At 47.5% G+C, this 17,344-nt stretch overlaps 1 protein-coding gene across 1 annotated transcript in view; it reads left to right on the top strand.

Annotated features, from left to right (window-relative positions):
- Nucleotides 1-3,404: 3,404 nt before the first annotated feature.
- TYMS (thymidylate synthetase) overlaps nt 3,405-17,344 on the top strand; it is a 53,612-nt gene continuing 39,672 nt past the window's right edge. Inside the window, exons 1-6 of the mRNA XM_063923566.1 lie at nt 3,405-3,562; nt 3,645-3,804; nt 8,822-8,895; nt 9,442-9,616; nt 15,393-15,494; nt 16,444-16,619. Of these exons, the coding sequence (XP_063779636.1) occupies nt 3,518-3,562; nt 3,645-3,804; nt 8,822-8,895; nt 9,442-9,616; nt 15,393-15,494; nt 16,444-16,619 (732 nt within the window). The 5' untranslated portion in view covers nt 3,405-3,517. The remainder of the gene's footprint in view (nt 3,563-3,644; nt 3,805-8,821; nt 8,896-9,441; nt 9,617-15,392; nt 15,495-16,443; nt 16,620-17,344) is intronic.

Below are 17,344 nucleotides of genomic sequence, written 5' to 3'. Positions count from 1 at the left end.
TCTGCCAGTGGTGTCACCCTCCTTGGACTTGCTATTTGTACCTGCTCCACTGAGTGTTCAGGGCCAGATCATTAAGTTTGAACCTGCAACTGTTACTCTCTGGTAATCTCCCTCTGCCAGACCCTGGTCTGTGCTTCCTGCTCTCCTTGAGACTTTCACCAGTGTGTACCTGTGTCAAGTTACTTTCTAGCTAACTGGATCTATTTGTTATTTTCTGGGTTTAGACTCTTTGGGTGGAATTCAATTGTTTGAAAAGTTGGTTGGGTGCCTGTTTTTCCTGTCTATTAGATAGGATAAAAACAGACTCTCAACTGACTTTTCAAACAATTGAATACACCCCTTTATGCTTAGACTTCAACTGTTCTCAGCAAGTCAGACTCTGCGTTTGTATCTGGGCTGACCTGTGTGCCTGAAGTTTCCTGGCAAGTATCCCTGTATTCATGTTTTATACAGGGACTACTGCATTTGCCATAGTGCACCTGTTCACTCTCTAGTTTGTGGACTTTAATTACAGTGAGTTCTCTATTTTGCAGTTTGTCTATTTCAGTTACCACAGGGCTTGTATTAGTACTGTATCTCCAACTTGTTGAGGAGTACAGTGATAATGTCATGTCAGAAAAACAGGTTTGGGTTTGATGCACTGCTTGTGGTGGATGTGTTTGGCAAGCGACATCACTACTCATCTTGAACTTCTGTCCTGCCGTTATCAAATGTGGTGCACCAAACCCATTTCCATGATGTTATCACCGTACACCTCGACATGTTGGCAATGAATTTCAGCTGCTGATGAGCCCTTTAGAAGCAGAAATCTGATCACACTACGCATGTTTCCATCAGCCCCACCATCTTTCAACTGCTGTTGGGACAGATGAGGCGCAGTCTAAAGTTGGGTACACACTAGGCGATATATCAGACCGACATATTGGGCACATTGTGTGTACCCACTACTGCGCTCACACGATGGTCAGCAAATGGCAGGGTACAGATGAATGCGTCAGGGAACAATATACTGTGTAATATATCATTCAGTGTGTATGGCACAACTGATGTATCATTACATTGGTCGTCCAGTCAGCCATGTACACACATTGTTTAATGTGTACATGGCTTAATGGCCGCGAGGGGACGCAGTGGTCCACTTGGTGGGAAATTAGAATGAAAAAGCGAAAATTACACACAAGAGGTCTTGTTACCTTACTTACTGAATCACCCTTGTGTGTACATTGCGGAGCAGAGAAGGGACATGCACAAAGCAGGACAGACTTTTTGAACCACCAAAAAGACTGACCGCCACTGTCCCTCAAAGTATTTTTCCTACATAGCAGGGAAAACTATGGAAAAAAATTCTAATAATCGCATCAATATTGGCAAAATATTCAAGCCAGTTTTGACCCTTTTGCTAAATAGACGCCTATATCTCATAAAAAGCTAATACAGTGCATCCGGAAAGTATTCACAGCGCTTCACTTTTTTCACATTTTATTATGTTACAGCCTTATTCCAAAATTGAATAAATTACTTTTTTTCATCAAAATTCTACACACAATACCCCATAATGACAACGTGAAGTTTTTTTGAGATTTTTGCAAATTTATTAAAAATAAAAAACGAAGAAATCAAATGTACATAAGTATTCACAGCCTTTGTCAGGAAGCTCAAAATTGAGCTCAGGTGCGTCCTGTTTCCATTGATTATCCTTGAGATGTTCCTACAGCTTAATTAGAGTCCAGCTGTCGCAAGTTCAGTTGACTGGACATGATTTGGAAAGGCACACACCTGTCTATATAAGGTCCCAAACTTGACAGTGCATGTCATGACACAAACCAAGCATGAAGTCAAATGAATTTTCTGTAGACCTCCGAGACAGGATTGTCTCGAGGCACAAATCTGGGGTAGGGTACAGAAAAATATCTGCTGCTTTGAAGGTCCCAATGAGCACAGTGGCCTCCATCATCCATAAATGGAAGAAGTTCAGAACCACCAGGACTCTTCCTAGAGCTGGACGGCCGTCTAAACTGAGCGATTGGGAGAGAAGGGCCCTAGTCAGGGAGCTGATCAAAAACCCGTTGGTCACTGTCAGAGCTACAGTATTCCTCTGCGGAGAGAGGAGAACCTTCCAGAAGGACAACGATCTCTGCATCAATCCACCAATCAGGTCTGTATGGTAGAGTGGCCAGACAGAAGCCACTCCTTAATAAAAAGCGTATGGCAGCCCGCCTGGAGTTTGCCAAAATGCACTTGAAGGACTCTCAGACCATGAGAAACTAAATTCTCTGGTCTGATGTAATCAAGATTGAACTCTTTGGTGTGAATGCCAGGAGTCATGTTCGGAGGAAACCAGGCACCGCTATCACCAGGCCAATAACATCCCCACAGTGAAGCACTGTGGTGGCAGCATCATTCTGTGGGGATGTTTTTCAGCGGCAGGAGCTGGGAGACTAGTCAGGATAGAGGGAAAGATGAATGCAGCAATGTACAGAGACATCCTGGATAAAAACCTGCTCCAGAGCGCTCTTGATCTCAGACTGGGGCAACGGTTTATCTTCAGCAGGGGGACGACCCTAAGCACACAGCCAAGATATCAATGGGGTGGCTTTAGGGCGACTTTGTGAATGCCCCCCTTGAGTGGCCGAGCCAGAGCCCAGACTTGAATGTAATTGAACATCTCTGGAGAAATCTGAAAATGGCTGTGCACCGATGCTTCCCATCCAACCTGATGGAGCTTGAGGGGTACTGCAAAGAGGAATGGGTGAAACTGCCCAAAGATAGGTGTGCCAAGTTTTTGGCATCATATTCAAAAAGACTTGAGGCTGTAATTGCTGCCAAAGGTGCATCAACAAAGTATTGAGAAAAAGGCTGTGAATACTTATGTACATGTGATTTCTTAGTCTTTTATTTTTAATAAATTTGCAAAAATCTAAAAAAAAAAAACTTTTTTCACATTGTCATTATGGGGTATTGTGTGTAGAATTTTGAGGGATAATATGAATATATTCCATTATCGAATAAGGCTGAAAGATAAAATGTGGGAAAAGTGAAGCGTTGTGAATACTTTCCGGACGCACTGTATGTGTGAACGAGCTATAACATCTGGTATTGATGCCTCACAAATAGACAATCATTTAAAAGCTCTTGTGTAATAGACTGTATAAAAGCATCCCATGAACATTTATACATGCATTCAGTAGCCCTTCTGATTCCTCTTTCTATACATGGTTGATACTTTGTTCTTCTTCCAGTGTTGTCTGATAGTGTGTGACATTTCTGAATATAAAGAAATCTGAAAAGATGGGGAAAAAACAAACCATGTACAGAAGACACTCAGCCACTCCTATTATTAATAATTCTATATGGCTATAGAGGTGCCACTGCCCGGAGATTGGGTAACAGAAGCCACGCCCGGGGGCCGGGTGAGCATTTCGGCGCCAAAGTATAAACTAATTCCTGACAGTACAGGAGGTGTCCCGGCTAGTGCTGCTGTCACGATATAATACAATCGTCCTTCATAGCAGCCGCCATGCCTGTGGTAACGGGGACGCAGCTGTCCGGCATCCGCACGCAGGTAGGTGTGACACAGAAGAGGGGTATATGCGTTAGTTTGGGGTTACCCGCTCACTCAGCTGCTTCTGTAAACGTGTCGGCAGGAGGTGGTGGGAGATGTCCCGCAGGATGAGCCCCGCCATGACGAGCTGCAGTACTTGGATCAGATCCGTCACATCATGCAGCGCGGTTACCGCAAGGAGGACCGGACCGGTACCGGGACCATCTCTGTGTTCGGCATGCAAGCCCGGTACAGCCTGCGAGGTGAGCTCTCCGCTGTTACCGGGGTCTGGCCGGTTGTTACAGGGAAACGTTTTCCTTACACAGCTAGTACTGTGCACGAATCATTCATTCTCTGTTATTACCAAACCTGGTGGTTATTCACTGACCCTGCGCTGGGAATTCTGGGAGTTGTAGTAGCAGAGATACCGAGCTGGAAGGTCCGGGTTGCAGATCCTTAACGGTAGATGCTAAATCAGGGGTGGGCAATCATTTCAGCTGAAGGGCCACTTGACACTTTCCTGTCGGTATCCGAGGGCCGCACACAAAATAGCAGCTCCCCCACGTGCCAAAAATATAGGGACGTGGCTTCATAGGGAAGGGGTGTGGCCAAAAAATAATATAGATACATATTAGGCTGCACAATAGTCTCCATTATTCAAATTATGCCACACAGTAGCGCCACTTACACACATTACGCCAGGTAGAGCCCCTGTCACACATTACGCCAGGTAAAGTCCCCTTTTACACATTACGCCAGGTAGAGCCCCTGTCACACATTACGCCAGGTAAAGTTCCCTTTTACACATTACGGCAGGTAGAGCTCTCTTTTACACAGTATGGAAGATAGAGTACCCTTTTTACACAGTACGGAAGGTAGAGCCCCCTTTTACACATTAACATTTTATTTGGGATAATCATTGCACAGCAAGCAAATTATCCAGTGTCTCATGGCCCCTGGGGAAAGGTGTGACACAGTGACAGAACACGGGTGGTGTGACGCGGTGACAGAACACGTGGGGTGACACGGTGACAGAACATGTGGAGTTGAGTCAGTGACAGAACGCGGGGGTGACACAGTGACAGAACACGCGGGGTGTGACACAGTGACAGAACACGGGGGGGGGGGTGACATGGTGACAGAACACGGGGTGACACGGTGACAGAACATGTGGGGTTGAGTCAGTGACAGAACGCGGGGGGGACACAGTGACAGAACACGGGGGGTGTGACATGGTGACAGAACACAGGGGTGACACAGTGACAGAACATGTGGGGTTGAGTCAGTGACAGAACACGGGGGGTGACACGGTGACAGAACATGCGGGGTGTGACACAGTGACAGAACACGGGGGTGACACGGTGACAGAACATGTGGGGTTGAGTCAGTGACAGAACACGGGGGGTGACACGGTGACAGAACATGCGGGGTGTGACAGAACACGGGGGGTGTGACACAGTGACAGAACACGGGGGTGACACGGTGACAGAACATGTGGGGTTAAGTCAGTGACAGAACACTGGGGTGACACAGTGACAGAACACGGGGGGTGTGACACAGTGACAGAACACGGGGGGTGTGACACAGTGACAGAACACGGGGGGTGTGACACAGTGACAGAACACGGGGGGTGTGACACAGTGACAGAACACGGGGTGTGTGACACAGTGACAGAACACGGGGGGTGTGACAGTGACAGAACATGCGGGGTGTGACACGGTGACAGAACACGGGGGGTGACACGGTGACAGAACATGCGGGGTGTGACACGGTGACAGAACACGGGGGGTGACACAGTGACAGAACACGGGGGGGGGGGGGGTAGGGGTGGTACATCGAGCGTTAAAGATCTCCCCCCTAACCTAAAAACAGTCTGACGCCACTGCCTGCACACACACACATATACACACACACACTCTCACATATATATATATATATATATATATATACACACACACACACACAAATACACTTTCTCTTACTTTTTCCATTAACTTATCTGGCTGGCTGCCAGTGGCAGGAAGGATGGATCTGTAGCAGTTGCTCTTGTCCCATGTAGCTCCGCCCCCTGAGGTCCGTGTAGCCCCGCCCCCTCGTCATCGCATAGCTCCACCCCTTTTTTGACTGACCATGAACACTGCCGTTGTCACTGGAGGCGGGAGGGGGAGGCTACAAGGCAAGAAGATAACAGTGTGGCAGGCGCCGTGCAGCAGCAGGGGAGACAGGCGCCGGCGGCTTGTAGGTACTGCAGAGCAATGACAAGCAGCTCAGCCTGTCTGGCCGCTTGTCATGGCGCACTGGGGGGGAAGTAGTGGGCCGGGTAGGATCGGTTTGCGGGCCGCATCCGGCCCGCGGGCCGTATTTTGCCCACCCCTATGCTAAATCCATGTTGTCTAAGGCACCTTTTACGTCAGGGGGAGGAGTCACAACAAGGGGGAGGAGCTAGGGCAGCGGAATAGCTCCTCTACTATCCACGCCACCAACTGTTACCTTTAGTAACCAGGTAGCGAGCCACCGAGCCCGAAGTGTGGCGAGCGAACTTTTTGGGCACCCTGTTCGGCCGTAGCTCCTCCCCCTGGTGACGTGTCACCTCCCCTAGTGATGTCAGAAGGTCAATTCTTCCGCTCTAATTTAGTACCAACCGAATCTTAACCTCTGAGGTAGAGGCCATTGATGAGTCACATGATCCATTACTTTCCGCCTCAGTTCTGATTGCGGTCACCTGTGATTATGCAGTAGCTAATTGATGGGGACTGATGTAAATGGCCAAATATTCTCTGTGAAGTGCTGCGGAATATGTGTGCACTATATTAAAAAAAAACAAAAAAAAATAGTAATAAAGACAAGGTGTTACACCCCCGGTGACTGCAATCACAAATGAGGTGGAAAAGAGCATTTGTACCTCGTGGAAGGGGTCAAGCTGAATGATCCAATAGCATACTTGCCTACTCTCCCAGTTCTTTGCACCCCTCCTGCATTCCACCCACTTCCCAGAGAAGTGGGCAGAATGTGGAGAATACTACAGGATTCTGAGGAGGGGGCGAGGCCTAATAACTTGTTTACATGCTCTTGCATCATTTGGCTCCGCCCATGTGCAAATACAAGCAAATCGCAGTGATTTCCCAATGAGGGGACAGGGCCTAATGGTGCAATTAGCCTGGCCCCACCCCCATTACCACCTACCTGCTTTTCTCTAGGCATCTCACAGGGAGGAGTTTTTCAAAGTGGGTAAGTATGGTCCAATAGTGACATTGGACGGGATGTAACGTGATGCAATTAGATTGATACATTCTGTCCCTACTCGCTTGCATAGTGGATCAGCAGTGAATAGATGCTATGCGCACGTCATCTAATCTTGGGCAAGAGGGACTTGGATCATGGCCAGGAGCTCCCTGAGTGCTGGCTATGCCCCCACAGTGATGGAAAATGGGGGCGTTGCTTGTAACTCTGGCCACGCCCTCCTAATGTCGGACACAAGCAGGAGGCGTGCATAGCTGTCCAACTTACTACAGTGCAAAGGATGAGAGAGATGGGGGACAGCTCTTATGATGTAGAGATGTCCCAGATAAGTACTGACATATGTTCCTCCGCACCAGGGGTGGGGAACCTTTTTTTTCTACCAAGGGCCATTTGGATCTTTATAAAATCCTTAGGGGGCCATACAAAAATTATCAACTTAAAAATGATCCTGCCCCCAGTAAATATACCCCCAGTCAGTTGTTATGCCCCATTAGATATGCCCCAAGTAACTATGCCCCCAGTCAGTTATGCCCCATTAGATATGCCACCAGTCAGTTGTTATGCCCCATTAGATATGCCCCCTAGTAGCAAACACAATACTCGCCAGCCCCGCTCCTGCTTCCGGACCGTTGCCCTCCGCCTGGCCGCTCGCTCCTCAGAACTATGGGAGAGAAGTCATGACATCTCCCATAACACCGCACAGCAGCACACGCACACTGCCGGAGCTCAGGAGTGAGCTCCTGCCTCCGGCTGCTACTGAGGGTAAGAAGCCAGGCGCCAGCTAGTGACAAAATCTCAGCGTGCACCCGGCTAGGTGAGCCTGGCCGGATCAAGTGGCCCTCGGGCCTGAGTTTCCCCACCCCTGCTCTCCACTCTGGAGCCAGCTTAACAAAGTAAAAATGTGCTGCACAGAAACAAATGTGAATGTTTGATATCAGTACGATATGCCGGGATACCAAAGGTTGCAATGCCAACAGGGGTAAGCTGGGGATGTTTTCCCCACTGCCCATCCCCCCCCCCCCCCCATATCCTCCCTTCCCGCAGCCTACCTAAACCTACACGTGTCCTCTTACAACTTTGCTCCATGCGCTGCACATAACGTGCCTTGTGACTTTTTTTTTTTTTGTGTCCTATTGTATTGCATTTTCACTGCAAAAGAAGGAAAAAAAAGACTTGCAGTGCTACCGAATACTGCTACGGCATGGCGCGACTTGAAGGGCTGTTTAGCATGACTACAGCAAGGCTGTAAGAGGACATATCTGGAATCCTCCCTGTGGGTGCCTGAAGTAGTCCCCCAGTCCTAAACATAACCGAGGCGGTATACTGCACGCGCTGGCTTATCGGGGCTAATAAGATAGCCCCACCCGGCGATACATTACACCCGGCAGCAAGACGGGGTAATTGAATATCCCAGTATGTTCTATAATCCTATAAAATCGTGCCACCTCCACTCATTCACCTGTTTTCACTTATCTCACTCTACAACTCCGCTTTCTTCTCTATTCCGTCAATATAGAGGCACCGTTGCCCATGCTTCTGCACTTACACCTCCCAAATTCACACCACTGCTTGTTCATCCTGTTGCCTCTCATAAAATGTGGTCATCTGTCTCCCAAAAATATGGAAAATGTGTAAACTAATCCTAATACAGCTGAGACGATTACATTCAGTTGATAAGGATCTGATAGCGTTGGTGAGCTTGTGAGACCTGATACAAGAAACATTACCCTGTGCTGGGGACAGCTGTTGCGTTGTCACTGCAGTGACGTTGCAGGATTTTATTTTCAAACGAGCAAAAATCTTGCAACGTTCAAATTGAACTGTGTGTGTTGCGCTTACTGTGCTAGGCGCCATTTTAGTCTGATCTCTGGGTTGTCAAGGCAGTAAATTGCTATTACACCATCTTCTTAATGCCACTCAATTTAGGAAACTGTTTAATATTAAGCAGAGCATTTATGTCTGTAAAATGTATATAGCACTTTCTGATTTAAACTTTTTTTATTTTATTTCATTTTATTCCCCCCCCCCCATTCCCCTCAGATCAATTCCCTTTGCTGACAACAAAACGTGTCTTCTGGAAAGGAGTCCTTGAGGAGCTTCTATGGTTTATTAAGGTATTTTATTGATTGATGTAATAACATCTGCCAGTATTGGTGCTAGATGAATTAAAACTACAACTGTTACATATGTTAGACACTTATTTAAGAGAAGAAAGACCTCAACTATCTGGGGCATTCAATTGGATTGCTAGATGCCCTGTCTAATTCTTTGCCACATGTTCTGAGTTTACTGTGTATTTCAATCTTGAACAATTTAAGTTCTGATGGACAGGTGGGTTCTTCCTGTACTTTAAGGATTTGGCCTAATTGCTTATTAATGCATGAGGAGGGGAGCAAGGCTTAGTGTGGTGGTCTGCGCTATGTGTTTTGGAATTCTTTGTGATGTGTCTTGGTGTATAGAGCTGGAAAGTGGAATGTTTTTTGAAAGGATTCCATATGAACAATGTTCCAATTTGCACTTTGTAATTGTTTATTGGGTACTATTCATTGTATCTGTATATGCAACTTCATCTCAACATTCTGGGGCTTAGATTGATTTTGGTGACAACAATCTCATTCATTATTTTCATTCTCTTTCATTTTTATACTTTGCTCTTTAAGGGTTCTACAAATGCAAACGAGCTTTCTGCAAAAGGTGTAAAAATTTGGGACGCAAATGGCTCTAGGGAATTTTTGGATAAACAGGGTTTCTCTACTCGAGAGGAAGGAGACCTTGGGCCAGTGTATGGCTTTCAGTGGAGGCATTTTGGTGCAGAATACAAAGACTTTAATACAGGTAAATGTGTAACTCCCGATTAAGAGCAGGTTTTCTTTTTGGTTTTATGTTTCTCTGCATTGACATGTATTTCTAAGGGATGTAGCTATGTGACAGACTGTCACAATAACTCCACCTACATGCCGAAGCCTCAAAATACCGACAGTTGGCATGCTGACTAGAAGGGGCTATTGTGTGAATAGAACCTGTGGCCACCAAGCCCGCAAGGGGCTTCGTTCCGCTCCCCTACCCCCACCCCCACCAGCACACTGCGGCCTGGCTCCTGGCGTCAGGGTGCTGACCGCCGAGATCCCAGCCACTGGTAACACAGCCCCAACCCATTTCTAATTGATGAGGGTTTTAATCTGTAATTTTAATTTCTCTGACGTCCTAGTGGATGCTGGGAACTCCGTAAGGACCATGGGGAATAGCGGCTCCGCAGGAGACTGGGCACAAAAAGTAAAAGCTTTAGACTAGCTGGTGTGCACTGGCTCCTCCCCCTATGACCCTCCTCCAAGCCTCAGTTAGATTTTTGTGCCCGAACGAGAAGGGTGCAAGCTAGGTGGCTCTCCTGAGCTGCTTAGAAGTAAAAGTTTAAATAGGTTTTTTATTTTCAGTGAGTCCTGCTGGCAACAGGCTCACTGCATCGTGGGACTAAGGGGAGAAGAAGCGAACTCACCTGACTGCAGAGTGGATTGGGCTTCTTGGCTACTGGACATTAGCTCCAGAGGGACGATCACAGGTTCAGCCTGGATGGGTCCCGGAGCCGCGCCGCCGGCCCCCTTACAGAGCCAGAAGAGCGAAGAGGTCCGAAGAAAGCGGCGGCAGAAGACGTTCCTGTCTTCAAATAAGGTAGCGCACAGCACTGCAGCTGTGCGCCATTGCTCTCAGCACACTTCACACTCCGGTCACTGAGGGTGCAGGGCGCTGGGGGGGAGCGCCCTGAGACGCAATAAAAACGATATAAAAACCTTATGGCTAAAAAAAAATGCATCACATATAGCTCCTGGGCTATATGGATGCATTTATCCCCTGCCAGTTTCCTGAAAAAAGCGGGAGAAAAGGCCGCCGTGAAGGGGGCGGAGCCTTTCTCCTCAGCACACAAGCGCCATTTTCTTTCACAGCTCCGCTGGAAGGACGGCTCCCTGACTCTCCCCTGCAGTCCTGAACACTACAGAAACAGGGTAAAACAGAGAGGGGGGCACTATTGGCAGCTAATATATAAATACAGCAGCTATAACAGGGAGTAACACTTATATAAGGTTATCCCTGTGTATATATATATATATATATATATATATATAGCGCTCTGGTGTGTGCTGGCAAACTCTCCCTCTGTCTCCCCAAAGGGCTAGTGGGGTCCTGTCCTCTATCAGAGCATTCCCTGTGTGTGTGCTGGGTGTCGGTACGATTGTGTCGACATGTATGAGGAGGAAAATGATGTGGAAGCAGAGCAATTGCCTGTGTTAGTGATGTCACCCCCTAGGGAGTCGACACCTGACTGGATGGTAGTACCGGTAATTAAAGAATTACGTGACAATGTCAGCACTTTGCAAAAAACTGTTGACGACATGAGACAGCCGACAAATCAATTAGTGCCTGTTCAGGCGTCTCAGACACCGTCAGGGGCGCTAAAACGCCCGTTACATCACGGAAATGAAGGAGGCATTGAACATTTCTGACACTACAAGTACCACAAAAAAGGGTATTATGTGGGGTGTGAAAAAACTACCAGTGGTTTTTCCTGAGTCAGATGAATTAAATGAGGTGTGTGATAAAGCGTGGGTTTCCCCCGATAAAAAACTGCTGATTTCTAACAAATTATTGGCACTATACCCTTTCCCGCCAGAGGTTAGGGCACGTTGGGAAACACCCCCTAGGGTAGATAAGGCGCTCACACGCTTATCAAAACAAGTGGCGTTACCGTCTCCTGATACGGCCGCTCTCAAGGAACCAGCTGATAGAAGGCTGGAAAATATCTTAAAAGGTATATACACACATACCGGTGTTATACTGCGACCAGCGATCGCCTCAGCCTGGATGTGCAGCGCTGGAGTGGCTTGGTCGATTCCCTGACTGAAAATATTGATACCCTGGATAGGGACAGTATATTAACTATAGAGCATTTAAAGGATGCATTACTATATATGCGAGATGCACAGAGGGATATTTGCACCCTGGCATCTAGAGTAAGTGCGATGTCCATTTCTGCCAGAAGAACGTTATGGACGCGACAGTGGTCAGGTGATGCGGATTCCAAACGACATATGGAAGTATTGCCGTATAAAGGGGAGGAGTTATTTGGGGTCGGTCTATCGGACCTGGTGGCCACAGCAACGGCTGGAAAATCCACCTTTTTACCCCAGGTCACCTCTCATCAGAAAAAGACACCGTCTTTTCAAACCCAGTCCTTTCGTCCCTATAAGGGCAAGAGGGAAAAAGGCCGCTCGTTCCTGCCCCGGGGCAGAGGAAGGAGAAAAAGACTGCACCATGCAGCCTCTTCCCAGGAGCAGAAGCCCTCCCCCGCTTCTGCCAAGTCCTCAGCATGACGCTGGGGCTCTGCAAGCAGACTCGGGCACGGTGGGGGGCCGTCTCAAGAATTTCAGCGCGCAGTGGGCTCACTCGCAAGTGGACCCCTGGATCCTGCAGGTAGTATCACAGGGGTACAAATTGGAATTCGAGACGTCTCCCCCTCGCCGGTTCCTGAAGTCTGCTCTACCAACGTCTCCCTCCGACAGGGAGGCAGTATTGGAAGCTATTCACAAGCTGTATTCCCAGCAGGTGATAATCAAGGTACCCCTCCTACAACAGGGAAAGGGGTATTATTCCACGCTGTTTGTGGTACCGAAGCCGGACGGCTCGGTGAGACCAATTTTAAATCTAAAATCTTTGAACACTTACATAAAAAGGTTCAAATTCAAGATGGAGTCACTCAGAGCAGTGATGGCGAACCTGGAAGAAGGGGACTATATGGTATCTCTAGACATCAAGGATGCTTATCTCCATGTCCCAATCTACCCTTCTCACCAAGGGTACCTCAGGTTTGTGATACAAAACTGTCATTATCAGTTTCAGACGCTGCCGTTAGGATTGTCCACGGCACCACGGGTCTTTACCAAGGTAATGGCCGAAATGATGATTCTTCTTCGAAGAAAAGGCGTATTAATTATCCCTTACTTGGACGATCTCCTGATAAGGGCAAGGTCCAGGGAACAGTTAGAGGTCGGAGTAGCACTATCTCAGGTAGTGCTACGTCAGCACGGGTGGATTCTAAATATCCCAAAATCACAGCTGATTCCGACAACACGTCTACTGTTCATAGGGATGATTCTGGACACAGTCCAGAAAAAGGTGTTTCTCCCGGAGGAGAAGGCCAGGGAGTTATCCGAGCTAGTCAGGAACCTCCTAAAACCAGGACAAGTGTCAGTGCATCAGTGCACGAGAGTCCTGGGAAAAATGGTGGCTTCTTACGAAGCGATTCCATTCGGAAGATTCCATGCAAGAACTTTTCAGTGGGATCTGCTGGACAAATGGTCCGGATCGCATCTTCAGATGCATCAGCGGATAACCCTTCAGATGCATCAGCGGATAACCCTATCTCCAAGGACAAGGGTATCTCTCCTGTGGTGGTTACAGAAGGCTCATCTTCTAGAGGGCCGCAGATTCGGCATTCAGGATTGGATGCTGGTAACCACGGATGCCAGCCTGAGAGGCTGGGGAGCAGTCACACAGGGAAGAAATTTCCAGGGCTTGTGGTCAAGCATGGAAACGTCTCTTTACATAAATATCCTAGAGCTAAGGGCCATTTACAATGCCCTAAGTCAAGCAAGGCCTCTGCTTCAGGGTCAACCGGTATTGATCCAGTCGGAGACATGATGGCGTCCCGTCTCAACAAGAAACTGGACAGATATTGCGCCAGGTCAAGGGACCCTCAGGCAATAGCGGTGGACGCTCTGGTAACTCCGTGGGTGTTCCAGTCGGTATATGTGTTCCCTCCTCTTCCTCTCATACCAAAAGTACTGAGAATCATAAGGAGAGGAGTAAGAACGATACTCGTGGCTCCGGATTGGCCAAGAAGAACTTGGTACCCGGAGCTGCAAGAGATGCTCACGGAGGACCCGTGGCCTCTACCTCTAAGGAAGGACCTGCTCCAGCAGGGACCTTGTCTGTTCCAAGACTTACCGCGGCTGCGTTTGACGGCATGGCGGTTGAACGCCGGATCCTGAAGGAAAAAGGCATTCCAGATGAAGTCATCCCTACCCTGATCAAGGCCAGGAAGGATGTAACTGCAAAACATTATCATCGCATTTGGCGAAAATATGTTGCGTGGTGTGAGGCCAAGAAGGCCCCTACGGAGGAATTTCAACTAGGTCGTTTCCTACATTTCCTGCAAGCAGGATTGTCTATGGGCCTAAAATTAGGATCCAGTAAGGTTCAAATTTCGGCCCTGTCGATCTTCTTCCAGAAAGAACTGGCTTCAGTGCCTGAAGTTCAGACGTTTGTCAAAGGGGTACTGCATATACAGCCTCCTTTTGTGCCTCCAGTGGCACCTTGGGATCTCAATGTAGTTTTAGGGTTCCTAAAATCACATTGGTTTGAACCACTTGCCACAGTGGATTTGAAATATCTCACATGGAAAGTGGTAATGCTGTTGGCCCTGGCTTCAGCCAGGCGCGTATCAGAATTGGCGGCTTTATCCTATAAAAGCCCTTACCTGATATTTCATTCGGATAGGGCGGAATTGAGGACTCGTCCTCAATTTCTCCCTAAGGTGGTTTCAGCGTTTCACATGAATCAACCTATTGTGGTACCTGTGGCTACTAGGGACTTGGAGGACTCCAAGTTGCTGGACGTAGTCAGGGCCCTGAAAATATGTTTCCAGGACGGCTGGAGTCAGAAAATCTGACTCGCTGTTTATACTGTATGCACCCAACAAGCTGGGTGCTCCTGCTTCTAAGCAGACGATTGCTCGTTGGATTTGTAGTACAATTCAACTTGCACATTCTGTGGCAGGCCTGCCACAGCCAAAATCTGTAAAAGCCCATTCCACAAGGAAGGTGGGCTCATCTTGGGCGGCTGCCCGAGGGGTCTCGGCTTTACAACTTTGCCGAGCAGCTACTTGGTCAGGGGCAAACACGTTTGCTAAATTCTACAAATTTGATACCCTGGCTGAGGAGGACCTGGAGTTCTCTCATTCGGTGCTGCAGAGTCATCCGCACTCTCCCGCCCGTTTGGGAGCTTTGGTATAATCCCCATGGTCCTTACGGAGTTCCCAGCATCCACTAGGACGTCAGAGAAAATAAGAATTTACTTACCGATAATTCTATTTCTCGTAGTCCGTAGAGGATGCTGGGCGCCCATCCCAAGTGCGGATTGTCTGCAATACTTGTATATAGTTATTGTTAGAAAAAAAATCGGGTTGTTTATTGTTGTGAGCCATCTTTTCAGAGGCTCCTACGGTTATCATACTGTTAACTGGGTTCAGATCACGAGTTGTACGGTGTGATTGGTGTGGCTGGTATGAGTCTTACCCGGGATTCAAGATCCTTCCTTATTATGTACGCTCGTCCGGGCACAGTATCTTAACTGAGGCTTGGAGGAGGGTCATAGGGGGAGGAGCCAGTGCACACCAGCTAGTCTAAAGCTTTTACTTTTTGTGCCCAGTCTCCTGCTGAGCCGCTATTCCCCATGGTCCTTACGGAGTTCCCAGCATCCGCTACGGACTACGAGAAATAGAATTATCGGTAAGTAAATTCTTATTTTGCCTCTTCCTTTTTTTTATTTTTTTATTATTTAGATTACACAGGACAAGGAGTTGACCAACTGCAGAAAGTGATTGATACAATCAGAAATAATCCTGATGACAGGAGGATCATCATGTGCAGCTGGAACCCCAAAGGTAGATAGGTCTGACCTTTGTTAATGAACAGATATATCAGTGTGACTGGCCATTATGAATTTCCATTTCTAAATCCAATGGTACATGATGACTGTCTGTATTATACACTAGTGCTGCATTCAGATCGCAAATGCCGGATCCTACCCGGTAAGAGAAACGTGTACTTACCGGGTGGGATCAGGCATTTGCGCTCCGTTGCTGGCTTTCCGACCCGGCAATATACCGGGTCGGTTGCCATAGCAGAGGAGGGCGCAGCAGCAGCGGGAGTGGAGGCGGCGCTGGGAGATGAGCTCATCTCCTGCGCCGCCTCTCCCTATGCTGTGAATGGGAGCCGTGTCGCATCGGAACGGCTCCCATTCACACTGCGCCTGACCCTGTAATAACCCTTCTTTTTTACCGGGTTGAATTACCGGGTCAGGCGACCCGCTAATTCTGAAAAGGAGCTTTCACATCGCACACTGACCCGTTTCGATACGGCAATATGCCGTGTCGATACCGGGTTTTTAGTGCAATGTGAAAGGGGTATAGGTAACTGCTCCTTTCTTTGTGTGGTTTATTGCTTACAATTTACCTAAATAAATATTTTAAACGTTCTTAATTTATTTGCTTACTTTCATTTATGGGTTTCTGACAGAGCAGGGAAGTACATGCCTGGAACCCCTAATCCATAGTGCATGATAAGTCTGTCATCGCTTTATTCTTGCCACCATTTTAAGTGAGTTACTGGATAAATTGAAGAAAAAATAAATAAAAAATGTGTGTAATATATATTTGAGATCTGTTCTACTTGTCGTCCTTTTGTACCGGTAAACCTAATGCATGCTGACCCATATATTGTCTACCTAGACAATTTAGATCTGTTATACCACACCCGGCAGTGTCATGTACAAAATATATAATTTATTGCAGTAATGGCATGTGGTCCTAATGTGTTCTATTCCCACTGCAGATGTTTCTGTGATGGCTTTGCCCCCTTGTCATGCCCTCTGCCAGTTCTATGTAATAAACAATGAGCTGTCATGTCAACTGTACCAACGATCGGGAGACATGGGCCTTGGAGTACCATTCAATATTGCCAGTTATGCACTACTAACTTACATGATTGCGCATGTCACAGGACTGAAGGTATCCTGAAGTTTCTTTCTACCATTTTTGTTTGTATTTTGCATTCTTAAGAATCTTCATTAGATTATTATTTTTAGTTTTGTTTTTTTTTAGTTTTTTTTACCCTAGAACATAGTTATAAATGCATTATACATTCGGACCTTTAATGTATACATTTGATGTTGCAATGTTATAGCATTTCCTTATGCATTTTTTTTTTTCTCTGACGTCCTAGTGGATGCTGGGAACTCCGTAAGGACCATGGGGAATAGCGGCTCCGCAGGAGACTGGGCACAACTAAAGAAAGCTTTAGGACTACCTGGTGTGCACTGGCTCCTCCCACTATGACCCTCCTCCAGACCTCAGTTAGAATCTTGTGCCCGGCTGAGCTGGATGCACACTAGGGGCTCTCCTGAGCTCCTAGAAAGAAAGTATATTTTAGGTTTTTTATTTTACAGTGAGATCTGCTGGCAACAGACTCACTGCAGCGAGGGACTAAGGGGAGAAGAAGCGAACCTACCTGACTGGAGATAGCTTGGGCTTCTTAGGCTACTGGACACCATTAGCTCCAGAGGGATCGAACACAGGACCCAACCTCGATCGTTCGGTCCCGGAGCCGCGCCGCCGTCCCCCTTACAGAGCCAGAAGCAAGAAGTTGGTCCGGAAAATCGGCGGCAGAAGACTTCGGTCTTCAACAAGGTAGCGCACAGCACTGCAGCTGTGCGCCATTGCTCCTCATGCACACC

Source organism: Pseudophryne corroboree, chromosome 5 (genome assembly GCF_028390025.1).
Source record: "Pseudophryne corroboree isolate aPseCor3 chromosome 5, aPseCor3.hap2, whole genome shotgun sequence".
NCBI classification, from domain to species: Eukaryota; Metazoa; Chordata; class Amphibia; order Anura; family Myobatrachidae; genus Pseudophryne; species Pseudophryne corroboree.
Note: the sequence above shows the minus strand (reverse complement) of the source record. Positions and strands in the feature narration are given on the sequence as shown.